This window comes from Notothenia rossii (assembly GCF_949606895.1).
Source record: "Notothenia rossii genome assembly, chromosome: 2".
Classification (NCBI taxonomy): domain Eukaryota; kingdom Metazoa; phylum Chordata; class Actinopteri; order Perciformes; family Nototheniidae; genus Notothenia; species Notothenia rossii.
Genome location: NC_136904.1, coordinates 85083213 through 85098410, shown reverse-complemented (window position 1 = coordinate 85098410; position 15198 = coordinate 85083213). Strand labels below are relative to the sequence as shown.

General features: G+C 44.2%; 1 protein-coding gene across 6 annotated transcripts in view; it reads left to right on the top strand.

The window, feature by feature from the left end:
* The window catches only part of mycbp2 (MYC binding protein 2), a 69196-nt gene that overhangs the window by 48831 nt on the left and 5167 nt on the right, over window positions 1–15198 (top strand). For 3 of the 6 annotated variants that reach the window (XM_079666801.1, XM_079666802.1, XM_079666800.1), the window contains 20 exons: window positions 228–452; window positions 1408–1540; window positions 1630–1755; window positions 4260–4439; window positions 6269–7960; window positions 8083–8252; window positions 8737–8984; window positions 9089–9256; window positions 9609–9766; window positions 9853–10052; window positions 10269–10418; window positions 10954–11114; window positions 12059–12215; window positions 12340–12564; window positions 12675–12740; window positions 12888–13127; window positions 13222–13311; window positions 13403–13483; window positions 13564–13830; window positions 14806–15089. In XM_079666801.1, the coding sequence (XP_079522927.1) occupies window positions 228–452; window positions 1408–1540; window positions 1630–1755; window positions 4260–4439; window positions 6269–7960; window positions 8083–8252; window positions 8737–8984; window positions 9089–9256; window positions 9609–9766; window positions 9853–10052; window positions 10269–10418; window positions 10954–11114; window positions 12059–12215; window positions 12340–12564; window positions 12675–12740; window positions 12888–13127; window positions 13222–13311; window positions 13403–13483; window positions 13564–13830; window positions 14806–15089 (5021 nt within the window). The remainder of the gene's footprint in view (window positions 1–227; window positions 453–1407; window positions 1541–1629; window positions 1756–4259; window positions 4440–6268; window positions 7961–8082; window positions 8253–8736; window positions 8985–9088; window positions 9257–9608; window positions 9767–9852; window positions 10053–10268; window positions 10419–10953; window positions 11115–12058; window positions 12216–12339; window positions 12565–12674; window positions 12741–12887; window positions 13128–13221; window positions 13312–13402; window positions 13484–13563; window positions 13831–14805; window positions 15090–15198) is intronic. The other 3 variants (XM_079666805.1, XM_079666804.1, XM_079666803.1) reach the window with 3 other exon arrangements.

Genomic DNA, 15198 nt, shown 5'->3' with positions numbered 1-15198 from the left:
AAAGAAAGCCATGTTAAATGTCATTGCTTAAAGGCCATGAAGTCACACATCCACTTAAATAGCTTGATCGGAGAAAATTAATAGGGTCTGAGATTTAACTTATAGATACAGCGTTGGTTCATATACTTCTACCAGTGGCTCTTCACCACAGTATCTTAGGACTTAGCAGTCTGAACCTCCTCCTGTTCTTGTTCCTTGGCCCTAATCCATTCTCTCACCTCTTGCAGGAGGTCAGGGGCCAATCGGAGGAGAACGTAAAGGAGGTGAGCAGCTGCCCTTCCCACGAGGCCCCCTCTCGGGTGCAGAACAGGGCAGGGCAGGGCGGCGGCCCGGGGCTTTATAAGGTAGTGAAGACCGGCCCCTCTGGTCACAACATCAGAAGCTGCCCAAACCTTAGGGGTATCCCCATTGGAATGTTAGTTCTTGGCAACAAGGTCAAGGCCATAGGCGAGGTACGCACTCACCCCAAATAATGAAATGTGTTTTTTTTTTGTGGCTAGTTGAATAAACCAGTCTGTTTGGATAACATAATGTAATATAGCTAATGTGAGTACATTTTGGCCTTCACTCTCATAAATCAGAGTTTCCTCTTTGTCCTAAACTGAAATGATTGTCAATGTAAAGAATGTAACCTCTCTTTCTAAGGGAAATACATCAGGTGCTTCTGGGTGTGGGTGTGTGTTGTGAATCTTTCCTCTCGTTGAGGGCTTATCAACTCCTGCGGCTGCAGCATTGCGTGCTTCCTGACTCACTCATTTCAGTCTGTCTATGAATCCATTGCAGTTTCAGGGTGTCATACTCCGCTGCACCGAGTCTTCTCAGTGGAAGTCTGATCACAAAATGCTGGAGCCTTTTCTGTGCCTTGTCTTTCTTGCACTTCTAACAATCCTTTCAATGACTTTGGTACTTTTGAAATTGTCGTTTGCGTGGTGATGAGTCGGGGGGCCTCCTCTCCCTAATGGATATGACTTCTCATTGGCTGCTGTGGTGTGTCATGCTGTTCAATAGTTTCCTCTCTGAGCTGTACTGGAATGCCCTGTCTGAGATCTGAGAGGTGCAGACTGCACATACTAATACTTCCGTCTGTCTGTTTCTTTTTTCAAAATGATAATACTTCAGGGAATTGAGACAAAACAACCTCATGCATTTACCTTTCAATAAGCTACCCCTTTCTTAGAGTAAGTTTGTATTTTATTTGAGCTACATCAGTTTTGTCCCGCAGTGTCTGCTGATGCAAAAAAAATCTAATTCATGTGATCTACTGCTGTGGATTTTTGTACGTGTCAAGCAGATGAATTGCATGTTAATGATCTACTGTAGAGTTTGTGTCATGTGTGCAAATGTACTGTGTGTGTGACATGGTGTTCAGTGTGTGAGTATGGATAAAGAGTGTTGTTTGTGTATCAGGTGGTCAACTCAGAGGGGACCTGGGTGCAGCTGGATAAGAACAGTGTAGTGGAGTTCTGTGAGAGCGATGAAGGCGAGGCCTGGTCATTGGCCAGAGACCGCGGTGGGAATCAGTACCTTCGCCACGAGGACGGTAAGTCACACTCATTGGAGGGAAATGTTCAAACCTCAAAATGTGATAAATAATAAGATGACATCATTGAATCTGTTCCTTTTTTTTAGAACAAGCACTGCTTGAGCAAGGGGCCCAGACCCCTCCTCCCAGCCCTTTCTCTGTGCAGGCCTTCAACAGAGCCGCAGCTTCAAACGGAGCGCAGGGCTTTGACTACGGCATCTCCAACAACAAAGGTAAGGTCAACTTTTTATTTTTAAACAAAATCATTTTCTTTAACAAATCCTTAATCTGCATCTCACATTGCTTTCACATCCACTTTGCTTTATGCTGCACATTTCAATTGGGATATTTTGAGTCCTCAGGTTCGAGTCAAATACTTTTTTTGTTTTGGATGTTTTGTTATTACTAAAGTAAACCTCACCTCTGACTTCACTCTGCACCTTTTTTCTTCCTTATTCCCTGCTTTATTCTGAGATACTCTTATCTGACTTTTCCCCATGCTTTGATCTAAGACTTTTTTTTTACAAGTTCTTCCATGCACTAACCCATTTTAGTTGTATATTTCTAGATATTTTCACCATTTTACGTCATGCAATTATTTCACAATATCAAATCCTATCAAAAATCACTTGATCTCCACAATATCTGACGGCACATTTAATAGGTATGTGATCTTGTATGGGTCATTCTCCTTAAAATCTCCACCAATCCCCGATCTATCATCTCTTATTTCTGCATGCTTTTTATTGTGTTTCTTGCTGCTATTTTATGCCTTAAATATCTGCGATGTGGGGCATAACATGCCTGTGTCTTTTTGCATGGGCCAGTCGGTGTGCTTCTGTTCATTTTGACCTCTCTGGGCTCTGACAAGTTAGACTGTGTCTGTGATCTTTATCCTTTACGCTTTCTGTATTGCCTTAATTTAGTCACTTTGAAAACATTTCATTATTTACGAAAGCCTTGTTTTCCTAAATAAGGTTGATTACTAAAGAATCACCTGAATGAACTCCTCCGATCCGCTACTCCATCAAAACACGTCTGCCCCGATGTGTCTGTGTCTTTTCTGACTGAACATAATGCTGATGCTTTGTCAATTGTCTTTCAATGGCTTACCTCTTCCTCTCTGCTGGAAAGAGGAGCCTGACCTGACTCTAATCAGAGAAGCATGGTTGTTCAGATAACACAAAGTTATTGTTCTGGTGCTGTTAACATGCTGTTAAGCCTTCTATGCACATTTTCCTGTTGCTTTAATTCAACTAGATGCATCATTTCAGTGTCTCTTTGGCTATGTATCAGCTTTGTGTGGCTACATGGAGGGATAGATGGATTTACACTTTATCTTTCTTCTTTTTAACGCCAACTTTTCCGAGGTTGTTTGAGCAATCTGTCTCAAATGCTTCTTGGTTGCATTCTCGCTTGGCTTTCTGAATGCATTATTGGGATGAAGTATAAAAGAAGTCAATTGAATAAACACAACTCTATCCCATTTGAGTGACACGTTTTTGCATTCACTACAGAATAAGGCCATAAAGTGCTGTGTCTTTTCATTATGAAACCTCACAAATGTGTGTGGGCAAGCACATGTATCCTGTGCCCTGTCTACAGCTTGCTACCAGATGCAATGTCAAGGTGATCGCCCCCGCTCACGCGTTGAGACAGCATTATAGATAGATCACCTTCACACTGGTCAGCTTAATGGATGTGTGGCAAAGCTCTTTGAGCAATTCAACCTTATTGACAGGTCTCTCCGGCTTCAACATTCAGCCATGGAGGTTCATTTCCCCATCCCGCCTTCACCCAAGCACCCTCCCATTTCCAGCTCCTACGATTGATGAAATTGCCAGTTCAAAAACGACAGCGCTACTCAGTAGTGTCAGGAGCTTTTGAATGGTTACTGTTTCAGTGTCAGCTCAATAGACAGTATATGGAGGAAGCTCACATTTCTCCCATGTTCTTGGAACTTATGAAGAGGAAACACACTTTTTCCAAACAGTGACTTAAAATGAATTCATGCCCCTCCCTTTTATAAATAATTTCCCCAAATAAAATTGCAAAATGGGAGGAGCCACTCTTTGAACGGTAATGATGTCAACAATGCGTACAAACAATTGAAAAATAGTATTTGTTTATAAGGAAAAGCACAGAAGCTAAATTAAATATGTCTGCTTCAACGTAAGGAACATGTTTTATTTGGCGGACCCATCTTTTGCATTAATCTGACAAAATTCCTTTAGGTATCTTCTACGCTTGTTTTGCCCAATACAAACAGCTATTCATATCTTGAGGAAATCAGTAGTGTCATTGTGACCGTCTAAAGTTTCCAAAGTCTCCTTCTTTTGTCATTTAAAAACCTATATCTTGCAAATGTAATTCCAAAAGTTTATTGGGAGTTGTAGTTCATTTCTCCCTTCCCCCCTATTTTTTATCGACCTTGACTTATACTTTTTCGACTTTTATATCACAAAGTCTTACCAGATGATTCTCGACCCGTGTCCCACCTTTTTGGATACCAATCCAAGTCTTGGAAGTGCTCCTGCCAATCTTCTTCCATAGAAGGAAAACAAGCATACTTCTTTGACCACGGCAGCTCCTCCCATTTCGCACATATGTTGCGTCCTGAGAGATAACTGAATGACTGATACAAAGTAAACTCTGAATGACCCTGCCCCTCTTTGGAAACCTCAAACCCTAGTATAAGCTGTAGTTTTTCCCCCATCCTCTGTCTCCATGTTTGCAGGTGACCGGTTGAGTGCCATACTGAATACCATTCAGTCTGGGCCCTTCCTCTCAGAAGCTCCCTCTTCCTCCGTATTTGAGCAAGCCGCCCAACCTCCTCCCTCCTCCTCCCTTGTCCACAGCCCATTTGTGTTTGGACAATCCCCCTCCCATCTGTCTCAGCCACAACCACAGCTTCTGAGTAAGTCTGTCCTGCTTTCTGACAGCGCTTGCTTGCACAGGTGTTGGTCCTTACCCTCCTAGCTTTTGCTTTCCTGATTTTGTTCGGTATTCATTCTATTTGATGTGTTTTCTGGGGAGGGCAGCAGCGATGTGTGACGCATAACAGTGCAGTTATGTTCTAGGCTGCAGAAATATCCCCAACAAGCCAACATGTCTGTTATTTAACGTTTAAATCTTGCTTATAAAAAACAAATGATGCGATCCTGCCTTTCAATAATATGCATGGACAGGTATTTTCACTTGTTTTTGGAGATAAGATTTCAAACTTAAATACTCGACTGAATGTCTTGAGGGATATTTTTGCCTTGTGCTGAAGCGATAGGCTGACTTGCTTTTTGTTCTGCTTGCTATCTTGTTAAATCAGCTTTTTTTAATTATTTTCCTCCTCATCTTCCTCACTGCTTCAGATCTGCATTTTCCATCCTTAAAAAAACAACTTATTTCATTCTCCGTCTCAACGAGCCCAAGGCTTCACTGCAAATGTAACAATTCAAACCAGCCATTAATTAATATTTCAAATAATACATACAATAGCTTTCACTCGCACTGGTTAGTTCAAATAGAAAATTCCAAAATGTAATATAACGCTTAGCTAAGAAAGGGATCCCAATGATCTGTTTATAACCTTTTTTCTGTCTGTGTAGCTCTTTGTCCGATTGTATTGCTACTTACTTACTACTTACCATTTCTTACGGAGCTCCGGAGGTGTCTGGAAAAAGACATTTTCATTTGTGTGCATACATTCATAACATGCAGGTGATGTATAATCCTGATCCTGTCGTCTTGTTGTGCATATACCCTTCACTCTCCCTATGGATCACCTATGTTCTATACAAGGCATATAAAGGTACAGATGAAGAGCTATGACACCTCCAGGGCTCTGTTACTTCTTTTCTCTCTGTGTAAGTGTTGCTCTCTATGTTCCTCTACCTACCTGTCGATCTTCCCATCACTCTAACATGTTTTTCTCTTTCACCTTCTCAACTTGACGACATTGCCTCTATGTGCTTTCTTTCTTCCTCTCTGTGGTGGCCCCCCTTGCGTGTCATGCCCTCCTTGTTTACCTGCTCCACTGTTTTCCGCTGTAGATGATTCATCACGCCGCCTTGCTTCTCGCGAGCTAGTGCGCAAAAGCAATGTGTCGGTGGCTGGGCATGGTACTGCTCTCTCATCTCTCGCTCTAAGGCAAAAGGGTGGGTAATCACAGCATGCCTCCCTCAGACTGGACAGAGGGGTGGGTAGAAACACCAGAGTGTCTCTATGCTGACAAAACATCTTTCATCTGTGTTAGTGTCAACCTTAAAAGCTGTGACCCTCAATAGGACATGGCCAAACAAAAACATACGAGCTTGCATTTAGAGTTTAGTTTTAAAATAGGTTGTCCTTAAATAGTATTGACTTGATATTAAAAGTCTAAAGCTAGATCCAATATTAGTAGAATTGGTCCAAGGACTGGGCTGGAATCCATCTTTCATCAGCTTTCCCATGGTCCACTTCTTATCATTCATATCAGAGTTTGTCTGGAACATTCATAGACAGAAAAAAGATGCTGGAGAAACACAAAGCAAGTACAATCATGTGCTTTACAAGGAATTACATCATTCACCCTTCTGGACTTACATTGTCTGTCATTCTGCCCCTCATTGCATTTTATCTTATACTTTAACATTACATACTTCTCCACTCGGATTTCAAATGTGCTTAGGATTATTTGGGAGCACTCATAACACAGATTTAGTGTTCAGTCCTCTTTTGTGTCGTAACCGTGTTTGCATTATTAATGTCTAGGTGAAAGAGGGAACCTGATGCCCGGTGCACGGCCAATGTCCCCGGCCTCCAAACACCGGCAGGAGAATCGCTCTCCCAAACAGGAGGGTCGGGGGGGCCGCTCGTCCGAACAGAGCAGGAGCAAGACGGGGGAGGCGCTCTCTGCCAGCGAAGCCCTCATCCTGCGGTCAGATACGGCCAAACTGAGGTCAGACTCTCACAGCCGCTCCCACTCGCCCAATCACAACACTCTGCAGGCTCTGAAGGCAGACGGTAGGACCCCAGGACTTCGGGCCGAGTCCCCAAACCCAGGCTCTCGCTCCTCCTCTCCCAAACAGAAGGGTGTATCCTCCTCAGGCCGGTCCAGTCCCTCCAGCATCTCTTCCCAGCACTCGTCTTCGGCCAACCATGACAAGAACCTCTCACCTTCCTCCAAAGCCCGCCTAGACCCTCCTAGGGAGAGGTCCAAATCAGATTCCTACACTCTGGACCCGGACACACTCAGAAAGAAGAAGGTTCCACTTACAGAGCCACTGAGAGGCAGGTCGACCTCTCCCAAACCTAAACTGTCTCCTAAAGATCCAAACCAAGATCCAAACCAAGATCCAAACCAAGATCCAAACCAAGACCCAAACCAAGACCCAAACCAAGACCCAAACCAAGAGGTGATTAGTAACACAGAGAACCGTGTTCCTTCTCCACATGTGACCCAGGAGAACCTCCACAGTGAGGTGGTGGAGGTGTGCACCTCTAGCGCTCTCCTCTCAGAGGATGGCAATGATGAGAACGGGGAGGCTCAAAATTCTGAGAATGGGTCAGACAAGGTGCACTTCAGCATTGGCAAAGCTCCGGTCAAAGAGGAAGTAGAGCTCAGGGCTTCACCCAAGGTCAGTCGCAAAACCTCCAGTCGCCACGCGCGCCCTAAAAAGGACAAATCTGGGCCTCTGTTTAAAGGCGAGACTGCATCGAGGGCCACGGAGCCGGCCAAACAGGCCATGTCGCCCTCTGTGGCTGAATGTTCACGAGCAGTCTATGCAGCATTTCTGTGGCATGAAGGTATTGTCCACGATGCCATGGCCTGCTCGTCCTTCCTCAAGTTCAACCCAGATTTAACCAAAGAGCACGCCCCCATCCGCAACTCCCTGGGAGGACAGGGTGCTGAGGAGAAGGAGAACAAGCTAAAGAACCGCCACTCCTTAGAGATTTCTTCTGCACTTAACATGTTTAATATTTCCCCACATGGCCCAGACATCTCCAAAATGGGAAGCATCAACAAAAACAAGGTGCTGTCCATGCTGAAAGAACCTCCACTGCCAGAAAAGTGTGAGGAGGGGAAAGGAGATGCTGCCTCCTATGAGACGACTTCTCATCCTGTCATGAGGGTAAAGTCAATCCTACCGTTAACGTTACAACATCTGGTCTCATTTTGGGAGGACATTTCTTTGGCCACCATCAATGCAGCGACACAGAACATGATCTTCCCAAGCCCAGGGTCAAGTGCCATCCTTAAAAGGAAGGAACATGAGAAAGACGGTAAGAAGACAAAGAAGGAGAAGAAGAAGAGGGACAAGGCAGATGTGCGCCCAAGAGGAAATCTGTTTGGAGAGATGGCACAGCTGGCTATGGGAGGACCGGAGAAAGACACCATCTGTGAGCTGTGCGGGGAGTCTCACCCTTACCCCGTCACATACCATATGAGACAGGCTCACCCAGGTTAGAAAACAGAAGTTCTGGTTACAGTTGTGTTGTTTTTTTCTAAGGGCATCAGTCATTATATATCTTTTCCAAAATGTACTCTGGGTCTTAAACATCTTACCTTGATCTTTCCGTGGCAGGTTGTGGCCGCTATGCTGGAGGCCAAGGCTATAACAGCATTGGCCACTTCTGTGGTGGTTGGGCTGGGAACTGTGGAGACGGAGGCATAGGAGGCAGCACCTGGTACCTGGTGTGTGATCGCTGTCGGGAAAAGTACCTGAGAGAGAAACAGACTGCCGCCAGGGAAAAGGTATCCTACTTTTTCAAGGTTTGAGTGCCGAAATAGTGCAGTTTATTTGAAGTGAGGTGGTATAAGGTCCTTATTCATAGTCTTTAGTAGATGGCGATTGGCATGCTATGAGTTGGGGGAAGCACAAAGCAATTCACTTCTGTGGAATGGGCGTATTTTTGCCAACTGAAAGAGAGGCCCATCCAAAACATTTTATAACATTTAAGTGTACGGTATATTTAGAATACTTTTTTTTATATTACATTTTATGGTAGGCCTTTCTTTTAGGGGTCTAAAATGTATTTTGTTGCACTTGGGTTGAAGCGACTGCCCTCTTCTGTAGGTAATACGCTGACCATGTATACATACCTCATTCAACTACACTCCATCAATCTGAACTATACCTTTTTTAAATGTGTTTCCCTCTGTTCCTGAAACCCCATCAGCCTTTTGTATCTTACTGACTCTTTTAGATTATCAAAACTAATCTACATGTTTCTACCAGGTGAAGCAATCCAGGAAGAAACCCTTGCAGGTGAAGACTCCAAGGGCCCTGCCCACTATGGAGGCCCACCAGGTGATTCGGGCAAACGCTCTGTTCCTGCTGTCCCTCAGCAGCGCTGCCGAGCCCAGCATGCTGTGCCACCACCCGACCAGACCCATGCACTCCCAGCTGCTCCCCAGCCTCAAGGAGGGCGTGTCGGACGAAGTCCCCAATAAAATTGGCTGCCTCTACCTTCAGACACTAGCTAGGTAGATAATAGCTCGCTTGTTTTATATATAGATAAGAAAACCCTACAGTAACACATGCTCGCATAATGATTTGAGTCCCTCTCACTTTCCTCTCATTCATTCAGGCAACACACTGAGAACTTTGGCGCCTACCAAGACGAAAACCTTTTCCAAGATGAGATGAGGTATCTGCGCTCAACATCTGTTCCTGCACCTTATATTTCAGTCACACCTGATGCCTGCCCAAATGTGTTCGAGGAACCAGAGAACAACATGAAGTCAATGCCCCCCAGGTAACGCATCTTAGTCCAAAGTCCATCATTAATGCAGATAATATGATTTTGTTTTACCATGCTTAGAGCAGATAATGCCTTATTGTCATGCATATATACTCTCTGTTAATAGCTAGTTCTTTGACTCTTGTTTTCCCTCAACTTGACAGCAAGCATTTAGTTTGCCTCCTTATCATGATCACACTAATTGCACAGTGCAAAGAGCCTGGCTGCTCCATTCTCCAGTAAATAGTTTTTGTCAAGCAAAGAAAACTGTGGTATGAAATGAGTGTTTCTAAGTTGTGCACTTATGGTCTTTGTGTTAAAGGCATATCACCGTGTCTATTTCTGTCTTTCATTTCTCTTTTCTTAGTCTCGAGACCAGTCCGATCGTAGACAGCGATACGGCTAAACGGACAGTCTTTCAGAGGTCTTACTCAGTCGTAGCATCCGAGTATGACAAGCAGCACTCGCCCTCTCCAGCTCGGGTCAAAGCTGTTCCCAGACGCAGGGTCCATAGTGGTGATGCAGGTAAACACACTTGACCATGAGAGAACTAATACTGATGATAAGTGATTTACAGCATCAACACTAACCTGCTCTGCCCCCCCACACAGAGGTGGGATCTTCCCTGTTACGACACCCGTCTCCTGAGCTGTCCAGGCTGATCTCGGCCCACGGCTCCCTCAGTAAGGGGGAGAGGAACTTCCAGTGGCCTGTTCTGGCTTTCGTCATCCAGCACCATGACCTGGAGGGCCTGGAAGTGGCCATGAGGCACGCATTGAGGAAGTCTGCCTGCAGGGTGTTTGCCATGGAGGTACACGCTGCTATATTTCTCTGAATCTCCAATTTACTTTGTATTCATTGTTGTTCCCTCTCCAGCAGGGAATCAGTGCAATAGGCAATTCGTTTTAAGTTGTCAATAGTTAATCAATTACACTTGTACTTAATTAGCTAATAGACAAGTTGGACTCAAGATCGTTTATGGATCCTAAGAAGACTAATTGGTATGTTTTTTTTCTCTTGGTGTCAGGCATTCAACTGGCTGCTGTGCAATGTGATCCAGACCACCTCCCTGCACGACATCCTCTGGCATTTTGTAGCATCTCTCACCCCATCGCCGTATGAACCTGAGGACGACGAAGACGAGGAGAACAAGGGGAAGCAAGAAAATGTGGAACAGGTAATTGTAAGGGACACTTCTGCAGCAATGGAGAGTCAGGACTCAGAGAGACACGAGGAGAGCTGGAGCTTTGATGTCAAACACTGATGTTTATTACAAGTCAAACGGCCGGAGAATTCATATCACAAGTCACAGCAGCAAAAGGTTCTGACTGCACGGGTGGGTTGCCATGTCCATTCTGATCAGCCTATCTCTCCATAGACCTTTTAACTAGTTTACAGAGAGTTAACCAGCATATTGGGGGAGGGGTAAACATCTGTGGAGCCTAGAAAGCGATCGTTCCCACAGCCGTAAACCATTTCGTGACTGAGAGTTGAACTGGTTTATCAAGATAGCTGGAACCTCCCATTCCTTAAGAGAGATAACAGAGCCAGGGTTTGGTCGTAAGCGTCAACAGGCAATAAGGTTAAATATCTTAGGAGTAATGAAGAATGATTCCCTCACAGTAATTAGTGGTTAAATGACAAAAACAACCTGCAGCATTACTTTTGTTTTGTTGTTACATCTTCTGATTGTGCACATCTTCACCCTACAGGAGAGAGACCTTGGCGTTTGTGAACATCCTCTGTCAGACATTGTTATCGCCGGGGAGGCAGCTCATCCCCTCCCCCACTCCTTCCACCGCCTCCTGCAGACCATCTCTGACCTCATGATGTCACTTCCTAGTGGCAGCTCACTTCAGCAGATGGCACTGAGGTATACTTCCTGATTGATTGAAAAATGATGAACACACAAATCAACATTTCTAGATGGACTGATTTCGATGTTTACTTACTATATTTTAGGGGTGTTGTGATAAGCTGGTACTTATGATTACTGTGACATCTAAAAACTGAAATATTGATATCATGTTACTAATACACATATGACTATATTGTGTATAGTCAACCTGGTAAACCATCGCCTCATTTGCCAAAAATAGAGACAAACATACAAAGTTTAAGATTACATTTGACTGAAATCACTATTTTTTATTAATTTCAAACTTTCAAGCTTTAACAATAATATCTTTATATTGTCCTCAATAATCAGGGTTCTTACGGTCATTAAAAACCTGGAAAAGTCATGGAAATACAAAATGCTAATTCCAGGCCCTGGAAAAGTTATGGAAAACAATATTTTTCCCTACGTTTTGGAAAAGTCATGGAAATGTAACTAAAGTTGCATCAAATATAATTTATATTTTATTTAATCGCTGAAATAGTAATACTATAATGATAATAAATACTGTATCGTATTGTAATGAATCGTAAAATGGCATTTAACTGACGAGGTATTTTGCTGGTGAGAGATTTTAGTTGCTTTGCGTGTAGAAGCTAGTAAGTCTATTTGATTTGTTTTAGACAACATGTTTCAGACCTTATTTTCCTGTTCCATGTTAAAATAAACCATTTTCAGTGGTACCGCAGAGAAAGAGTAATTTTTTTGGTCATGGAAAATTAGGTAAAGGTCCTGGAGAAGTCATTGAAAATCATTGGTGAAAAAGTGCATGAACCCTGAATAATACTCTTGTGCCCTTTTTGGGTTCCTAGATTACAACTTTCTTTCTAAATGTTTGCAAATATATCTTATCCTATTTACTGGCAGACAGATAAGAGAGGTGATAACCTGCTCACAACTAATACTGGTTATTCTTTTAGGTGCTGGAGTTTGAAGTTCAAGCAGTCCGACCACCAGTTCCTCCACCAGAGCAACGTTTTCCATCACATCAACAACATCCTTTCCAAGTCAGATGATGGTGACAGCGAGGAGAGCTTCAACATCAGCGTGCAGTCGGGCTACGAAGCAATGAGCCAGGCAAGAAACCAATCACTGACTTGCTTACTTATAAATCAGATCTGTATTCTGTTTGTCAACACGGATTAAACCAACTATTGTATGTGCATGACATGCACTAACCTGAGTGTGTGTGTGATAACAGGATCTCTGCCTGGTGACCTGTCTGAAGGATCTGACCAGTGTCGTGGACATCAAGACGTCCAGTCGTCCTGCCATGATCGGCAGCCTCACAGACGGCTCCACAGAGACCTTCTGGGAATCTGGAGATGAGGACAAGAACAAAACCAAGAGCATCACCATCAGCTGTGTGAAAGGCATAAACGCCACTAATGTGACGGTTCATGTGGACAACTCCAGAGACATCGGGGTAAGTGGGCAACGGAAGCATTGCTATTGTATGAATGCAAAGTAAGGACCAAGTAGGAATTAATGATAATATGTTTATAAAGGTTTAATATTCCTCTGTTATATCCACAGAACAAAGTCACATCCGTCACATTCCTCTGTGGTAAAGCAATCGACGACCTCTGCAGAATCAAACAGGTATTTTCACTTTCTTCTTCTTATTATTTTTATTCCATATGAATAATGTGTACCTTGTTGACCTAGCATTAGAATACACTACATACAATATACAGATTATAGATTACACATGCACATATTGAACATCCCCGTGCCTTTTCATCAAAGGTCGAGCTCGAGGCCCGTCACATGGGCTGGGTGACGAGTGAGCTTCCTGGTGGGGATCATCATGTGATCAAGTTGGAACTGAAGGGTCCGGAGAACACACTGAGAGTGCGCCAGGTGAAGGTCCTCGGCTGGAAAGAGGGCGAGAGCATCAAGATCCTCGGACAGATCTCAGCCAGCATGGCCCAGCAGAAGAACTGCGAGGCGGAGACTCTCCGAGTGTTTCGCCTCATCACATCACAGGTCTGTCTAACTAGCTTCATACAAATTCCGTATAAATCACCTATGGAACCACTGGAGTCTCTTTTCAAAAACGTTGTTGTTTACTTTGTTGTAGGTCTTTGGGAAACTTATCTGTGGCGATGCAGAGCCAACTCCAGAGCAGGAGGAGAAAAACCTTCTTTCATCACCTGAGGGAGAAGACAAGGTCTGCACCATGGCAGTTTACCTGTACTGTGTGACTCAAATATTTACTTACCTTCAATCTGACATCTTACACCTACATTCTTTATGACCAGGTACCATCTGACGCAGACCTTAAAGAGCACATGGTGGGAATCATTTTCAGCAGGAGTAAACTCACCAACCTCCAGAAACAGGTAATAAGTCAGTTTTTTTAACCCATTTACTGTGATATTATAATCTCAGCCCTTTTTACATGAACTGTATTTATTTCCAGGTGTGTGCGCACATCGTCCAAGCCATCCGTATGGAGGCCACCCGGGTGAGGGAGGAGTGGGAACACGCCATCTCCAGCAAAGAGAACGCTAACTCTCAGCCCAGTGACGATGACGCCTCGTCAGACGCCTACTGCTTCGAGCTGCTGTCCATGGTCCTGGCTCTGAGCGGCTCCAACGTCGGCCGCCAGTACCTAGCTCAGCAGCTAACGCTCATGCAGGACCTGTTTTCTCTGCTGCACACAGCGTCTCCAAGAGTACAGAGACAGGTGAGCGAATGCAAACCCACACAACTATAGGTTTAGTCCAGGAGTAGCGTTATAATTCAATGTTGACCAAAGTCTAAAAGATTCTCTTATTACCCATCATTGACATTTCTAATGAGTATAATCCATGTTCTTCATTGTTTCAATTTTATTTATTATAATTAATATATAGAACATACTGTATATATCCCATTTTATATGGGGAAACCTAAGTGCCACTAAAAACGCTGCTGCCAGTTTGCCTGGGTGTTTCTCAATGTCGAGGAGGCTTGCTTGGTAGCACATGTCTTCCGAGTCAGGTCCTTCAGAAGCGAGGCAAGAATCCTTCCTAGCCTCGGAAAACGAAGAATGGTGGAACAGGCTAACAGGTGTGCAGGTGTGCGTCATATGCGAAGCCCCGCCTTAAAGGGAGCGCGATTTCCGCCAAAGATTTGGAAATTTGTCCTTGCGCAAAGCATTTTGGGGATTTTAAGACCGCAGAGTCTACACATGTGCAGCCTCGAAATTTACGCCTCCACGAAGTACGCCACGAAGTACGCCACAAAGTACGCCACGAAGTACGCCACGAAGTACGCCACGAAGTACGCCACGAAGTACGCCACGAAGTACGCCACGAAGTACGCCACGAAGTACGCCGACCTCTGTAGAATTCCAAGTATGCTGGACATTGGAACAGTCCTTCGGCGGCACTCGATGATGTAGTATGCTTGAAATAGTGGCTCTGGAGCAGCCTTCCTCGACATTGAGAAACACCCGCTGTTTGATAACTGGCAGTCTTCTTTTTTCCTGTATTTCTTGCCTGTTTTTCATGCTGTTTTTGCCACATCAATGTGGTTTTGAGTTAGTTTTCAGGTTTAACATACTTTAAAATAATTAAATGTATAAGCATTTATTCTGTGCATACAAGGTTAAAGTTAATACCATACAAACCTAAACAAACTACTAACTTGTCTTCCATCTGATCCTTCTTTATCTCAGGTCACATCGTTGCTCAGACGCGTCCTCCCAGAGGTTACACCAGTGCGACTCGCCAGCATCATTGGAGTGAAGGCGCTGCCACCTGCAGACATCAGTGACATCATCCACTCCACAGAAAAGGGCGACTGGAACAAGCTCTGCATCCTCGACATGTTCCTGGGCTGCATCGCAAAAGCCCTCACTGTGCAGCTGAAAGCCAAAGGTACCACCATCGCTGGCACCGCCGGCATGGCAGCAGGCAAAGGGGTCACCACCGTCACGCTGCCCATGATCTTCAACTCCAGGTGAGTTTCTGATGGACTTATCGAAATATGTGGTACAAAAAAAAACATTGTGTCGGTGATGCTAAAGTCAAATATAATGTGCTATCTAAGGATAGGGCAAAATGTCAAG